The sequence below is a fragment of the Schistocerca gregaria genome, chromosome 2, assembly GCF_023897955.1.
Source record: "Schistocerca gregaria isolate iqSchGreg1 chromosome 2, iqSchGreg1.2, whole genome shotgun sequence".
Taxonomy (NCBI): Eukaryota; Metazoa; Arthropoda; class Insecta; order Orthoptera; family Acrididae; genus Schistocerca; species Schistocerca gregaria.
The window spans coordinates 37,219,885-37,237,222 of record NC_064921.1 but is presented as its reverse complement, the minus strand read 5'-3'; the positions used below and the strand labels follow the sequence as shown (position 1 = coordinate 37,237,222).

At 50.0% G+C, this 17,338-nt stretch overlaps 1 protein-coding gene across 1 annotated transcript in view; it reads left to right on the top strand.

Moving 5' to 3' along the window:
* The window catches only part of LOC126336273 (uncharacterized), a 737,143-nt gene that overhangs the window by 470,620 nt on the left and 249,185 nt on the right, over nucleotides 1–17,338 (top strand). Inside the window, exon 3 of the mRNA XM_049999768.1 lies at nucleotides 10,351–10,452. Within this exon, the coding sequence (XP_049855725.1) occupies nucleotides 10,405–10,452 (48 nt within the window). The 5' untranslated portion in view covers nucleotides 10,351–10,404. The remainder of the gene's footprint in view (nucleotides 1–10,350; nucleotides 10,453–17,338) is intronic.

Here is a 17,338-nt window from a genome sequence, read left to right as displayed (position 1 = left end):
AGGGGGAGGACGAGGCGGCGGCCGGTGGACAGGGACTGCTCAGCGCGCAGTGGGGGCAGGGAGGTGTTGCGGCGCAGGCCAGCTGGACTGCGAACCCCAGGGTCGACACACTGGATGGAGCAGGGATGGGGAGGGGGAGGAGGAGGCGGCGGCCGGTGGACAGGGACTGCTCAGCGCGCAGTGGGGGCAGGGAGGTGTTGCGGCGCAGGCCAGCTGGACTGCGAACCCCAGGGTCGACACACTGGATGGAGCAGGGATGGGGAGGGGGAGGAGGAGGCGGCGGCCGGTGGACAGGGACTGCTCAGCGCGCAGTGGGGGCAGGGAGGTGTTGCGGCGCAGGCCAGCTGGACTGCGAACCCCAGGGTCGACACACTGGATGGAGCAGGGATGGGGAGGGGGAGGAGGAGGCGGCGGCCGGTGGACAGGGACTGCTCAGCGCGCAGTGGGGGCAGGGAGGTGTTGCGGCGCAGGCCAGCTGGACTGCGAACCCCAGGGTCGACACACTGGATGGAGCAGGGATGGGGAGGGGGAGGAGGAGGCGGCGGCCGGTGGACAGGGACTGCTCAGCGCGCAGTGGGGGCAGGGAGGTGTTGCGGCGCAGGCCAGCTGGACTGCGAACCCCAGGGTCGACACACTGGATGGAGCAGGGATGGGGAGGGGGAGGAGGAGGCGGCGGCCGGTGGACAGGGACTGCTCAGCGCGCAGTGGGGGCAGGGAGGTGTTGCGGCGCAGGCCAGCTGGACTGCGAACCCCAGGGTCGACACACTGGATGGAGCAGGGATGGGGAGGGGGAGGAGGAGGCGGCGGCCGGTGGACAGGGACTGCTCAGCGCGCAGTGGGGGCAGGGAGGTGTTGCGGCGCAGGCCAGCTGGACTGCGAACCCCAGGGTCGACACACTGGATGGAGCAGGGATGGGGAGGGGGAGGAGGAGGCGGCGGCCGGTGGACAGGGACTGCTCAGCGCGCAGTGGGGGCAGGGAGGTGTTGCGGCGCAGGCCAGCTGGACTGCGAACCCCAGGGTCGACACACTGGATGGAGCAGGGATGGGGAGGGGGAGGAGGAGGCGGCGGCCGGTGGACAGGGACTGCTCAGCGCGCAGTGGGGGCAGGGAGGTGTTGCGGCGCAGGCCAGCTGGACTGCGAACCCCAGGGTCGACACACTGGATGGAGCAGGGATGGGGAGGGGGAGGAGGAGGCGGCGGCCGGTGGACAGGGACTGCTCAGCGCGCAGTGGGGGCAGGGAGGTGTTGCGGCGCAGGCCAGCTGGACTGCGAACCCCAGGGTCGACACACTGGATGGAGCAGGGATGGGGAGGGGGAGGAGGAGGCGGCGGCCGGTGGACAGGGACTGCTCAGCGCGCAGTGGGGGCAGGGAGGTGTTGCGGCGCAGGCCAGCTGGACTGCGAACCCCAGGGTCGACACACTGGATGGAGCAGGGATGGGGAGGGGGAGGAGGAGGCGGCGGCCGGTGGACAGGGACTGCTCAGCGCGCAGTGGGGGCAGGGAGGTGTTGCGCGCAGGCCAGCTGGACTGCGAACCCCAGGGTCGACACACTGGATGGAGCAGGGATGGGGAGGGGGAGGAGGAGGCGGCGGCCGGTGGACAGGGACTGCTCAGCGCGCAGTGGGGGCAGGGAGGTGTTGCGGCGCAGGCCAGCTGGACTGCGAACCCCAGGGTCGACACACTGGATGGAGCAGGGATGGGGAGGGGGAGGAGGAGGCGGCGGCCGGTGGACAGGGACTGCTCAGCGCGCAGTGGGGGCAGGGAGGTGTTGCGGCGCAGGCCAGCTGGACTGCGAACCCCAGGGTCGACACACTGGATGGAGCAGGGATGGGGAGGGGGAGGAGGAGGCGGCGGCCGGTGGACAGGGACTGCTCAGCGCGCAGTGGGGGCAGGGAGGTGTTGCGGCGCAGGCCAGCTGGACTGCGAACCCCAGGGTCGACACACTGGATGGAGCAGGGATGGGGAGGGGGAGGAGGAGGCGGCGGCCGGTGGACAGGGACTGCTCAGCGCGCAGTGGGGGCAGGGAGGTGTTGCGGCGCAGGCCAGCTGGACTGCGAACCCCAGGGTCGACACACTGGATGGAGCTGGGATGGGGAGGGGGTGGAGGAGGCGGCGGCCGGTGGACAGGGACTGCTCAGCGCGCAGTGGGGGCAGGGAGGTGTTGCGGCGCAGGCCAGCTGGACTGCGAACCCCAGGGTCGACACACTGGATGGAGCAGGGATGGGGAGGGGGAGGAGGAGGCGGCGGCCGGTGGACAGGGACTGCTCAGCGCGCAGTGGGGGCAGGGAGGTGTTGCGGCGCAGGCCAGCTGGACTGCGAACCCCAGGGTCGACACACTGGATGGAGCAGGGATGGGGAGGGGGAGGAGGAGGCGGCGGCCGGTGGACAGGGACTGCTCAGCGCGCAGTGGGGGCAGGGAGGTGTTGCGGCGCAGGCCAGCTGGACTGCGAACCCCAGGGTCGACACACTGGATGGAGCAGGGATGGGGAGGGGGAGGAGGAGGCGGCGGCCGGTGGACAGGGACTGCTCAGCGCGCAGTGGGGGCAGGGAGGTGTTGCGGCGCAGGCCAGCTGGACTGCGAACCCCAGGGTCGACACACTGGATGGAGCAGGGATGGGGAGGGGGAGGAGGAGGCGGCGGCCGGTGGACAGGGACTGCTCAGCGCGCAGTGGGGGCAGGGAGGTGTTGCGGCGCAGGCCAGCTGGACTGCGAACCCCAGGGTCGACACACTGGATGGAGCAGGGATGGGGAGGGGGAGGAGGAGGCGGCGGCCGGTGGACAGGGACTGCTCAGCGCGCAGTGGGGGCAGGGAGGTGTTGCGGCGCAGGCCAGCTGGACTGCGAACCCCAGGGTCGACACACTGGATGGAGCAGGGATGGGGAGGGGGAGGAGGAGGCGGCGGCCGGTGGACAGGGACTGCTCAGCGCGCAGTGGGGGCAGGGAGGTGTTGCGGCGCAGGCCAGCTGGACTGCGAACCCCAGGGTCGACACACTGGATGGAGCAGGGATGGGGAGGGGGAGGAGGAGGCGGCGGCCGGTGGACAGGGACTGCTCAGCGCGCAGTGGGGGCAGGGAGGTGTTGCGGCGCAGGCCAGCTGGACTGCGAACCCCAGGGTCGACACACTGGATGGAGCAGGGATGGGGAGGGGGAGGAGGAGGCGGCGGCCGGTGGACAGGGACTGCTCAGCGCGCAGTGGGGGCAGGGAGGTGTTGCGGCGCAGGCCAGCTGGACTGCGAACCCCAGGGTCGACACACTGGATGGAGCTGCTGCCTACGACGACTGGTTGCACTCTTCAGCCGAGTGGACCGAGGTGCGTCGGCACTATTCGCGCAGCTCCCCGCGTCACAAGTTCGAGTCCTCTCTTTGGCACGGCTGTGTGTGTCGTCTTTAGATTAAGTAGTGTGTAAGGCTAGGGCAGATGACCTCAGCAATTTGGTCCCGGAGGAACTTATCGCAAATTTCCATATTTTTTTCTGACAACTCTAATTGTTTGATAAATAGTGCATACTTACATATATCCTATCTGGCAGTCCAGCACAGAATGAGTCCTTTCCCTGCCGGTTTCCAGATTGGAAAGGGGAGGGGAGGTGAGCAGTTTGTGCAGAATAAAGACTTAAGTCTGTACTACCTGGCAGCCCAATGCAGACTCAGTCCTTTTCCCACCAATTTCCAGATGGAGATGAGGGACGATGAGGGGAGGGGAGGGGAGGGAATGGGAGGGAGAGGCGTGTTAGGCTAGTGGAGGTAGCCCGAGTGACCTATTTTCCCACCAAAATTTGAAGTTCCCACCACGACGTCACAGTGACGTTGCCGCATCTACGGCCGCCATCTCGGATCCGCCACGGTGGGTAAATGTGGCAACAGTGCAGGGTTCCGCCGTTCCCACTTTGCCGTACTGCTGACGGCACGTTTATGAAATGTAAAAGATGCCGAGAAAAGTACTACTTTGCACGTTTTTACGGTGATTGTCTCTGCAGTACGAGTAAATTGTCAACTGTAAAATAACAAAACTGTCCAATTTTAGTTACGAGACCTTCCCATCCATTTCTGTAAATGTATTTGAAATCCCAAATTTTAGTTTGTCTTACCTTTTCTTGTCTTTTGCGAAAATATTAATAAACACAATATATAGAGCATTATTTCGGTTCCTTTGCAGTGAAAGTGACCTAAAAATTGACAGTAAAAAGATAGGATTCGTCTCGGAGACTCGACCGCCACGGGCCTCGCACAGCCGGCCCGTGTTCTCACCGCGGCGCCGGCCGCCACCCGCCGCCCGCCGACTCGCGTCAGGACTGCCGCCCCCGCCGCCCCCACTTCTGGCCGAGCCTGGGGCACACGCGGCGACGGCGAGCAGGCGCAGCCCGTGGTTTGCGGCCGACGCTGCTATGTACTTCCTTGCGCCAGTCGCGAGAGGTTCGCGGCGAGCAGCCGTCTGCTAAACTCGATTCTCTGTAATTCGCGGTGTTCTCGGAAAATACGCGTAGGAGCGATCAGTCTAGTGATTTTCAGGGACGTACGCGCCCCGCGAGTCTTGACAGTTAATCGCGGCGCGATGCAAAGCGCGCGACGCCTGCCGCTTCCGCCGTTACTCACGAGGGAAACTCCTCAGATATGGTGGTAAGAAGGCCCAGTGGATCACCCGTCAAAAACTGAACGCGGATCCAAACAGCAAGAAGGTGTACTGAACTGCGGGAAAAGAAGCAAAACAGAAATAGTGAACCGTCGACGCTCAAGATGTAAAACGGCGAGCGTATTGCAAGAACCACGGCGTCGTCGTTACGTGGCCACGCTGGCTGTTGGACTCCGAAGGGGACATCCGTCCTTCTCCCCCCCCCCCCCCCCCTACCCCTGTTCGTCGGGTCATTGACGCATCTGTGCGCTGTATTCAGGTTTATGTCCGTGTAGTGGTTCAAATGGCTCTGAGCACTATGAGACTTAACATCTATGGTCATCAGTCGCCTAGAACTTAGAACTACCTAAACCTAACTAACCTAAGGACATCACAAAACACCCAGCCATCACGAGGCAGAGAAAATCCCTGATCCCGCCGGGAATCGAACCCGGGAAGCCGGGCGTGGGAAGCGAGAACGCTACCGCACGACCACCAGATGCGGGCCGTGTAGTGGTGTAACGTCCGTTTGCAACAGCGAGATGTAAAGAAGGGACCTCCAGACGTACGTACCTCCTAGTTGTTCTTCACAACTACCAGATGTTGTGACTCTTGCGTTCCGTTGTGAATGTTTTGACTCTTGAATTATTCATACTCGTTTATTTGTCGTTTTCATTTCTGTGAGAGATCTATGCGGCATCTCACCTACTCTCACTATTCATTTACTTGCGACGGTAATATATTCTTATCACTTATGTTCTGTGGTCAATGTATAGTATGACAATTTCCAAGTCTACAGAAGCAAAAGAGACACGTCAGTGACCGGACGGTTAGTTCATACTTCGTGAAAAAAAAGGGGAACGAGAGGGATTTCAACGCAGATCTCTCGCTTTGCACTCCAACACCGTGACCATACAGCAGCGACGTTGTGGTTCTTGCAGTACGCTCGATTTTGCACAACTTGAGTTTGGACTGTTCACTGTTTGTACGAGTGTGAGTCAAATGAAAACCTTAAATTTGTAATAAGAAATCGAAACTTCGCGCCGTTATCCTCAAAGTTGGTAAGCGTGGTACAAAAAGTGTGCAGAATGGCCTGTAGGTGGCAACATAGTGCAGATGCACACATACCGTCGCAGGATCAGTATAAAGATGGCCGCCCCACTTGCGACTGGCACCAGGGAAGAACAGCGTTCTGTTATTCGATTTTTGTGTGGTGAATGTGTGAAACCTATTGAAATTCATCGACGAATGAAGGTTCAGTACGGTGTTGCACGTTTGCCACAGCAGCAAGTCTACGAATCGAGTAGGAAGTTCGCAAATGGTGTTTCAGTGGAAGGTGCTCCTCGTTCAGGTCAGGCACAACGAGTTGTGACTCCACAGAACATTGCAGCAGTTGAAACCGTAGTGAAGGAAAACCGCCGAGTGACACTGAATGACACTGCAGCATGACTACAGATCAGTCCTGGGTCAGCACACCACATTGTCCACGATATGCTCCAGTTTCACAAAGTGTCTGCAAGATGGGTACCGCGGCAGCTGACTGCTGAAATGAGAGAACGACGTGTCGATGCTTGTGAAGAAATTCTCCGGCGCTTTGGACGAGAAGGCGATGGCTTCCTTGCAAGAATCGTTACCGGGGACGAAACCTGGGTTCACTTCCACGGACCGGAAACGAACAGAGTGACCGAGGAATGGTGCCATTCCTCATCAGCAAAACCAAACAACTTTCGAACAGAACCATCAGCAGGGTAGGTTATGTTGAGTCTCTTTTGGGACATAAAAGCCGTCATTTTGGAGCATTACATGCCTAGAGGGACCACTGCCAACTGTGCGTCATACACAGATCGTTGGATGTGAGGTCCGCCAGTTATGCAAAACACCGTTTTTCTAAGTACCCAAACATATTTCGACACCACTGTGCCATCATTAGTGGATTTCGTTTTTATTTACTCTGCAATGTGAACATTACTGTTAAATGATTAAATAATTAGAATGTTATGTGCATTTTGAGTTCAAACAACAGATCGTTTCTTGTTGAAAATACCTTTACATTTGGTGTGCATGAATTTTCTGGATCACTTGTGCGTTAATTACTACAGGTAGGTTGTCATCTACAACCAAACGATGTTGATGAGATTTTTTATTTATTTATATATCTTTTTTTTTGCTGCGAGTTAACATGTCTTCTAGAATGTAATTCTGTTTTTCGCGATGTTTTCGCGCGTATATTCGTTTTTACGTACATTTTCGTGTGCAAGTACTTCCATTCTCCGCGTTATGCGGAGCTGTTGTGATGCACACGCAACAATAACAAGTATTTTTCACAAATGACGTTGTGAAACACTTTTCACTTCACCAGAACACAGTGTGATTGTGGTATGTTGTGTGTCCTAGCCCAGTCAGTGTTCATTTGTTCACCAGAGAGTTCGGCGCCAAATTTGAATATTGTTTCCATTTTGTGTGTGTGTGTGTGTGTTCTCTGTGCGCGTCTTAGCCGTGTGTGTTGACTTTTATATGGTATTCCTTTTGTGTGTGAATGGTGTGTCTTTGCAACTTTTAGTTATCTGTTTTTCGTGTGTGTGTGTGTGTGGGTGGGTGTGTGTCATGACTTTATTCGTTTGTGCTGCTTTTATTTGTAAAGTTCCTTTAATGTTTTAATAGTGTGCCCTTCAGAGTGTAGTGTATTCGTTTAAGACCTGTTTTCCTTCTGCTATTGCCTTCTGTATCTGGAAGTTTTCCTCAATGGTCAGTTTGCTGTATAAGTTGTGGCTGGGTTTTAGTATTCTTAGGTCTGTTTCTATTGTGGTTGGGTGGTGATTGTTGGATAGAAGATGATCAGCAAATGTGCTGTGGGAGCTGTTGCTTTTTAAAGCACTGAGATGTTCTGAGTATCTTGTTTTGAAGTTCCTGCAAGTTTGTCCTATGCACATTGACAGGCAAGTGTTGCATGTGAGTTCATACATTCCTGATCTGTTAAATTTATCCATGGGTGTTTCTTGTGTTCTGATCTTTTTCTGTGTTGTGTTCTCCGTCCTGTATCGTATTTGGAGTCCCTGTTTCTTTAATATGTTGCCTATTCTGTGAATAATCTTGTTCTTGCCAGTTAGGTTAACGATTCTGTCATGGAACTTACATTGTTGGTTGAGATTGTTTTTAGTGGGTGTGTTTGTGCTGTTGATTATTCTGTTGAGTTTCCCATTTTGTTTCTCTCGTTTTTGTTGCATTATTTTCTGAATATATGCTTTTTCTCTCTCTGTTATTCCTTCAAATTGAGCTGGTGTTGTAAATTTGAAGACTAAATCCAAATGTGTTTGGTAACGTTCAGTGTTGAGCGACTGCTTTTTAGCATATAATTCTTTAATTTCTTGCTTTAGCCACAAAATTTCCACTTTCTTTTTCACTTTCCTTGGTGCAGATGGCATGCCATTCACAGAGTTCTTGATATAATGTGGAATTACATTACTAGCTAGGCAATTTTTATTAAACTGTTTATTGAGAGTTGTCTTCTGAAGCTTCATTAAGGTGTTCCTGTATTTGTTGTAGAGCTTGCTGAGGAATGCCTGGCTGGGCGACGAAATATCCATCATTTTGATTTGCAGTTCCTTGTATTGGCCGTGTTTGCAGTTAAAATTGTTGGATGTGAGGTCCGCCAGTTATGCAAAACACGACGTTGATGAGGATTCTTTAAAGTTGTTTTTATTTTTTTTTACTTACGAAAACGTCAGTAAAAACGAATATAGGCGCGAAAAACTGAATTACAGTGTAGAAGATAGGTTAACTCACAGCAAAAAAAATTAGTAATAATAATAAGAATAATAATTCTCTTCAATGTAGTTTGGTTGCAGATGACAAGCTACCTGTAGTAATTAACACACAAGTGATCCAGAAAATCCATGCACCCCAAATGTAAAGGTATTTACAAAAAGAAACGATCTGTTGTTTGAACTAAAAATGCACATAATTTCCTAATTATTTAATCATTTAACAAAAATGTTCACATTTCAGAATAAATGAAAACGAAAACCCACTAATTATGGCACAGTGGTGCCGAAACGTGTTCGGGCACTGAGAAAAACGGTGTTTTGCGGAACTGGCGGACCTCACATCCAACAATTTTACTGCGAACACGACGAATACAAGGAGCTGCGAATCAAAATGATGGATACATACACAGATCTCCTAAAAAATCGTCTGCGGCCTGCAATCGAATCAAAGCGGCGTGAATTGCTGTCAGCAGGTGTCCTTTTGCAACGTGACAATGCAAAGTCCCACACTGCCCGTACAACAGTTGCGACAATCACAGACCTGCATTTTGAGTGTCTTCCTCATCCACCATACTCACCAGACCTTGCCCCAAGCGATTACCATATGTTTGGACCACTCAAAGACGCAATGGGAGATAAGAAGTTCTGTTCTGATGAAGAGGTACGCCACGTGGTGCACCAGAGATTTTTTTTCTAAAGGATTTCATGCACCTTGTAAGCGCTGGAGGACTTGCATAGAGCGTGGGGGAGATTATGTTGAAAAGTGATACAGCTTCGTACCACTTCCGCGCAATAAATAATATTTAAAAAAATATTTAAGGTTTTCATTTGACTCACCGTCGTATTGTGCTTCTTTTTTCACTATTCAGTACATCTTCTGCACTCGGTCCGCCAGCCCTGCTGAGGCTGTCGGCTTGACGAGCAATAACCGAGTACCAGCGGTACCGGTCGGATCGAGGGCTTCTCTCAGCAGCGCTAAACTGTGCGAGGGGCTGTTTTTTGTCAGTGAATCTGCGTTTAGCACGCGCCTGAGCTGCGACTTGTTCTGTACGGCCGCCAGACACTCCCGGCTGTCGCTGCTCGCGGGCGTTCTGCGGGCCTGCAGCGCGCCGCGTCGTGGCGGCCGACGCCGCTCGCCGCTCGCCGCACCCAGCGTCCGTCCTGCTCCGGCCTCGTGCGCCTCGCTACAGCTTTCTGTCTACGACGTCATCAGCGAAATACATGCAGTGTTTATCCTCCTCCACATATTGTCTGAGAAATTGTTTCCAAATGTCTCGTTGTGACATATCCGTCGTTCCATTCCAGTAGATGCTTTTCATGCGTGCAGACGTTGCAAGAGGCAAGATTTATGTTGTTACCCAAGTGGTGGCGGCCGGGAAATTTACAACGTACGACGGCTAATCTTCACGCACGCATTTAACTCACTCTCGCTCTCTGTCTCTCTCTCTCTCTATCTATCTCTATCTGTATCTCTGTCTGTCTTCCCCTTCCCGTCTACTTGAGGTAAGTAATTCGCCTCGAGCTGTCAGCAGGGAAGCAGTCACTATCTCTGTACTCCTAGGATTCTCCATGTGTGTCACTTTATTTCTCTGGTCGGAATGCAAATAAATTCCAGCCTGGCTTGTTTTTTTTTTCCAATAGTTGTGTTATTTTGACAAGGGTGGGCAGTTAAGTGTATAGAAGATGGGGCAGAAGAGGAGGGGGGAGGGTCACTTGGGGGACATTTTAGTGTCGTAGTGGAGGGGGTGGATCAGTTCTGGTGCAGCAGTTCAGCCCTGGGGAAGGGGTTGTGTAGCCAGGCTGCTTTCCTGATAATGTGCGTTGCATAGAAATATACTGCTGTAGAAGCAGCGGTATATTTACAATGTGCAGCCGACATTTTTGTAGGCCGGTACGTCGATACTTTTTGTGATGTATGCGCCCGTTGCAAGAACCGGTCGTGTGCGCGCCACTTCCGCAGCCCGCCGTCTGTTGCAGGAGGCGGCCGGCATGGTGTACGAGGTGACGAGCCTGCTGCCCAGCTGACGCAGCATGACCGGGCCGCGCTCCTGCCTGCAGCCCGCCGGCTGCCAGCCAGAGGTCAGTACCCGCCACCTGCTGCTCACCGTACAGTCGGCACCTCTCTGCCCATTCATTGGCTGGACGGCACTGATGACGGCAACTACGACGAAACCATGTGAACAACATTGAGACGTGGTACTTAGGCAAAGCAGGAAAGGCGTCGACGGGGCCTAACCTCTTACCGTTGGTTGCACAGAAAACACACGCACTTTATTTTTAAAAAAACAAAACTCTCAACAATTATTTTTAAAAGATTTTTCCACACTGGCGGCTGAAAGCCTTATTAGAAGAATTGCAAGTTATCCTTGCCTGAAGTAATGAAGGCAGTTGCATGTTAAAATAATAAAACCTTTTTAAAACAATCTTAACGAACTGTAATAGGCTATAGTGATGGCTGCAGGCCCTATTAAGAGAAAACTAAAAATAATTTGTCGGCTGAAGGCCACTAGCTGTGTTACCATCAATTAACTGCTGAAGGCCGGAATTACAAGTGGGGAAGGCAATAACATGCTAAAACATTAGAGTAAATTACGACAATTTGTCCAAATGAGATGGAGTGCTCCACAGAAAGTGCTCCCTGGACTACAGCAGTGTGAGCGGCGAGACAGGCAGCCAGGAGTCGCACTCACGTAACGGGCCGGCGACTCACACTAGGGGCAGCTCGAGCGCCGACGGACCGGCGGACCAATCCGCCTGACGTCCGATCACCAGTACAACCGTGCAATATTTTAGGCAACGGCGAAGAGACGGACTCCACCACGTCTCCAGAAACACACACCGAGGTAGACCTCCCAAAAAGATATGCACAGTACAGTTCGAGAGGCTGTCAAATTACACGCCGTCGACACGACGACGAAAGGTACACTGCCGGGAAAGTACTCTAACCTCCAGGGCAGGTAACTGGGGAGTTAGCGGCCACAAGGCAGAAAATACTTCTGGCTGCACTTCACTAATAACAACACGAAATCCAAACTAACATCGAGCAGTAGAAGGCGGCTAATAGCTTCTGCCAATCTAACAGACTCCACTTGTTGCGGTTGGTGTCAGCGACCCTGGCAGCAGCAACACGCAAACAACAGCGAGATGTCAAACAGTGGAAGTTTCACTATTGGACAAGATTCACTCGACTGCAAACGTCCTGGGTTCGGTCGTCGGCTACAGCCCCTCGGTCCGACAGTGGCTGCACGCGCCAGCGGTGCCGGCCTGCGGACCTCCTCGCTGCTCTGTCCCAAGCCGAACTACCGACACCAGAACGCAGACAGCATTTAAATAACTGGACATTACAAACCACACAAGATACACATGGACCAGTCACTGTAAGTAACGCAGAGAACCCGGAAGCGGTCGGAGAACCAAATGCACGCCGTCTGCTTGGACGACCAACCGTGGGTCTGTCAGGCCGACTGACCACATACTACCATGACGGGCGAACACACACACACACACAGGCGTAATACCACGGTGCACTCAGCTGGCGCGGCCACATCCCTCCTGTCGGACAGTGCACCTGCGTCGCTGGCGGTCGGGCGAGTGCTGGCTGTCCGGACCTCAATGCCGCTCCGTTCCAACTCAAACGACCACTCGGAATTACTAGAGGCCGCTCCAAAGATGGTACCATCGTACGCGCTCTCGATAAGCGCTGCTGCTGCCACTCACGGACATGCAAGACAAGCACACGTAGTGGCGCCAGTGAACACGGTAACAAAACGAGCCGCCGCTATCGCCATTACAGGATGCCAAGCTGTCAGCGCGAGCCGCACACGGCTCAAACATTATCTAGTGAAACGACAAAAGAAACGAGAATATAATGTCATCGTGTTATGTTCGCGGCGGTTTTTCTGTATGGCTCGGAGAAATCGTTGACGAATATCTCAGAAATAAGGCTCTTGAAATCAGTGAGATGTTACATGAGACTGGACGGGTTTAAAGATGACAATGCGTGGAAACAATTCAATATTTTTAGAATGGAAGCTAGTCAGACACCAACAGAATGATAGAAGGAAGACAACCAAAAGAGGTTATATCATACTTACTCAGTGTTAGCACAATCGTTCGAAGGCCGTGGAATTGTTCGCAACAATGTCCTCTGTCACCCAAACAGGTTTATCGCTTCCTCTTTGAAAAGAGAAGAAGAAGAAGAAGAAGAGGAAGAACTAGAAGAAGAGGCAGTATTTTGTGGCAAGGTAAGTATCGCCATATTGCATAAATGTTTAGGACTGACAAGAAGAAAAGACTCGAGTGGTGGCAATTTGGTGTCACTGGAAGAAGTATCAATAAAAAATGCAGCAATCATACTGATGCCACTAGTAATAATATTGGGTAAATGAATAAAATAAATTTGTTCAAGTGATTCACTACCTTTCCTAAAATTGATTTAAATTTTGAGAGACAACAGTTTTGCACTGTTATAAATAAACTGACGAACATTAGTACAGTGCAACGTTAAGAAATTATGAACGCGGTTGATCTACATTGTTGTACACACATCAAAAGGATTAGATGTACTCTTATGTATTCAACTCTCAAATATTTTTCTTTTCATATAGATGTATGAATTATGAACCAACTGCCAACTTTCTTAACAACAGTATAATGATAATTCAATTATAATTCTGAAACCAAGGCTCAAATAGCTCTCCATAGTCACTATTATTTTGCCAAAACAAATTGGCTGTGTGTCTACTCTGTACTAATATGGAGTCAAACCTCATCATTCCACACGCTGATTACAGTAAACTAAAGTCCTCTCTCTCTCTCTCTCTCTCTCTCTCTCTCTCTCTCTCTCTCTCTCTCTCTCTCTCACACACACACACACACGTAAACATATAAAAGTTTGACTTCATAGCATTACTCATAGAGCTACTGATCTTGACTGGACAATCCGTGATTCAGCAAGTGCGAGTTCAGTGGTGCTGGAGCACCACTAGGTACGTAATTAACCTCACTTCCCCGTCTGCTGTTGTGTTGGTGCAAGGCGTCTTCTTGTCTGGCAGAGATTTCGATAGGAATGTAAGTATGTATTGTTGATAACTTGATTACAAAGTGCTAATGCTCCACAATAATGTGTGTTTATTACTTCATTATGAATCGGCTTACGACTTTTTAGGCCGTTGTCACATAACTTAATACTAAACATACAACTTCAGCGAAAATTCATAGCTATACAAATATTGCTGTACAAAGATAAGTGACATTTTATGACTATATCAATAGAAAACACAAGGATAATGTAATACCTGAGGAGACTATGAACAGATAAATCTTATATTACAGTATATTCAAATATTAAAAGTATGTGAATTTATAAGCTTAAAAATGTTTTACAAGTCAGTAATGGCATGGGATGGACAAACCGGTGAATGTGATGAACAGCCCAAAAAAACGAGGGGAGGGAGGGATGAGAAAGAAGTCACTGAAATGTGGGTGTGGAACACTTATCACACGCTTATTATCTAACGGCGAGAGAAATAATAAATGGCTGCTGCAGCTACTTTAGTACGTGTGAGTAACGCAAGTGTAGTTATTACGCAGCAAGTCAGGGTTCTTAGACTCGTGTTTCTTAATGGCCGTAATTTCAAGTAAAGTTAGTTTTCTGCTTTTAGTTCTACGGAGAACATCACAATTCACATCGTATGATTGACGTTGCTTCAGAACATTTTCAGCGAAGGTGGAATCTCTCAGTCTCCAGCTCCTTTCAAGCTCAGTCTGTGTAGCAGTTGTAGCCCTACCCTATTTGACCAGCGTATAATTTGCCACACAGACTGCAGGAAATTTATAGATTCCCTTCTGTTCTTAAGGTGGAAGGTGGGCAACAGTATTCCTACTGTCGAAAGGCAGAGTATGTTCAAAAAATGGCTCTGAGCACTATGGGACTTAACTTCTAAGGTCATCAGCCCACTAGAACTTAAAACTACTTAAACCTAACTAACCTAAGGACGTCACACACATCCATGCCCGAGGCAGGATTCGAACCTGCGACCGTAGTGATCGCGCGGTTCCAGACTGTAGCGCCTAGAACCGCTCGGTCACCTCGGCCGGCGCAGAGTATGTTTCCTGTATTTTAGTTTCCTGGCTAGAGCCGGTGAAAAAAATTATGTAATTCTCAGGTGGTACCTGCCCACAAACAATGTACATTATCCACATACCTAGTCCAGTATTGTATTTTATAGCTTAGAGCTCCTTATCTGAAAATCTTTGCTGAGAATTATCCATAAACATTTCAGCTAAGAAGGGGCTCAGTGGGGGCCCCATTGCTGACCCATCTGACTAACTGTACAGAGCCTGCTGAAATTGGAAATAATTTTGGCTTAAGCATGTTTCAGTTGCCACACTTATTTCTTCTCTCTCCATTGGATTTGCTCTAGTTTTATGTAACCATTCCGTTAAAATTTCCATTGTCTCTGCAACAGGAATATTAGAAAACAGGACGCTAACATCAGATGAGACTAATTTTGCCCTACGTGGAATCGTTGCGTCTTGTAGTTCTTTTACTGACGGAAGTGAAACAGGTATTACAAAATTTTGATTGAAATTTAGTTTTTGTTTTAACTAGTGGATCTACCTCTTTTGCTAATTTATGGTGAGGTGCTGAAGACAATACATATCTTATCCGGAATACGTTCTTTGTGAACCTTACGTAACCCTTATAATCTGGGTGCTATTCGATTCACGTTTGCGAGGTATTTGACATCACCATCAGTAAATACGTATGTGCAGATTTTAATAAGGTTCTTAACTTCCAAAGCATATTTCATTGTGAGATCGTTAGGTAACCGAGGGAACTCTACAGGGGTCAGGAATGTAAACATTTTTTTCAGTATATTCTGATTTATTAAGTAACACTAAACTGTTCCCCTTGTCACCCTTGATGGCAATCACATTTTGAGAAGGCAGTTTTATCTTTAATGTGGACAACACGCTTTGCTGCCTACAACTAGCGTTGAACATACCTTTATTTACAGTTTTTGGTTCATGTGATACCATATGTTTCTTAGGCACATCGTCTCACAAGAAATATTCCAGATTATCGTTCAGCATTTGTAGCTGTTTTTCGATAAGTTATCATTTCGGAGCATATTTAATTCCCTTATTTAAAATTGGGAATTTTTCAGAAGAAAAATTATCCGCAGCTCGTGGTCTTCCGGTAGCGTTCTCGCTTCCCGCGCGCGGGGTCCCGGGTTCGATTCCCGTCGGGGTCAGGGATTTTACTCTGCATCGTGATGACTGGGTGTTGTGTGTTCTTCCTCATCACTTCATCCCCATCGACTTGCTAGTCGCCGAAGCGGCGTCAAATCGAAAGACTTGCACCAGGCTAACAGTCTACCCGACGGGAGGCCCTAGTCACACGGCATTTACATTTATGTTTTCTAGAAGAAATATTTAGATTTGATAGGTTAATGACACTTGAAAGTACTAATGTTCCACAATAATATTTGTTTAATAGTTCGTTATGAACTGGCTTTCAGCTTCTTAGGCCATCGTCAAAAACTTAATACTAAACACAAGTCCACGCAACTTGGACGAGAATTCATACCTGTACAAAGACTGCTGTACAGAGATTGCTAACTGAGAACATACTCAGCAAAAAGAAGAGGCAGAGGATATCGGCACTCCTTTATCCACCTCAGACAGCACTTAAGAAATGGGCCCCCGTGCTATATGTGTGTTGGACTTAGCAGGTTCTAGCCAGGAAACTAAAATACTGGAAATATACTCCGCCTTTCTACAGTAGGAATACTGTTTCCCACCTTCTGTTCGGATTCCACCTTTAGAACAGAGAGGAATTAATAAAAATTCCTGCAGTCTGCGTAGAAAATTATATGTAGGTCAAATAAGGTAGGGCTATAACTATGATATGTTCACCAAAACAAAACACTGGGAATGACACGTAACCTATAACGTAAAAACATAAACCATCCAATCACAAGTAATGAAATTACCCGGCCAAAAAAGTCTCGCTGTTGATAAGGACAAAACAATATCAGTGAACGAAGGAAAGAAACGTGAACTTTGACAGACTGTGGTAGCAGAAAATCAAGAACACACTCGAGAGTTGCATACCAAATACGACATAATAAATATCAGTTATATGTGCATTTGAATAGAAGTGCAAAGAAGCGCAGCACGTCCAACTTTCCGCATCAATGTAGAAAAAGTCGCAGTGCCTGTCGGTCGAGGTGAAAACGGCTGCATCGTTTATGAAATTGTGATCAGGATTGCTTTGCTTGGATTTTTAGCAAAATGGAGATGTGTTATTACACGATCTCAAATCATGACTTCTGTATGAGAGAGGAAGACCACCAGGGAAGTAGTAATCTTATTCACGATCCATAAGGTTAACTGAATGTATTTACACACAGGCATACATATTTAGACAGGCATCTGCACTCAGTCGCACTCGCTCGCATATACAGACACATATATGCAATCACACATGCAGGCCCACCATACCCATACAGTAATTACATTGTGATTAAAGAGCTGCACTATTCGACACACTCACTCATTCACTCACAAACGCAATCTCTCTCTCTCTCTCTCTCTCTCTCTCTCTCTCTCTCTCTCTCTCTCTCTCACTCACGCCATCAGTCTCACCCCCCCCCCCCCCCAAACCCCTCTCGCACTTCCAGTAAAAATAGTGAGAGTGCAGGAGGGTGTCGATCCTATATTTCATCACCATGAGGTGGCAATCTGACTTTAGACTGCAACACAGAGTACATCTGGTGGCGTGATAGAACACTAGTTTGCTGTGGCATATGCGGAAGTGTCAGTGGAGCCCCGCGGCCACGAGGACGCGTGGCGCCGCACGCCGCACGCCGCACTCTCTTAGCCTGCCAATGGCTGGCCCCATCTGCTGTACTACATGCTTACATTTTGGTTCTTGGACGCACAAACCCCACAATCA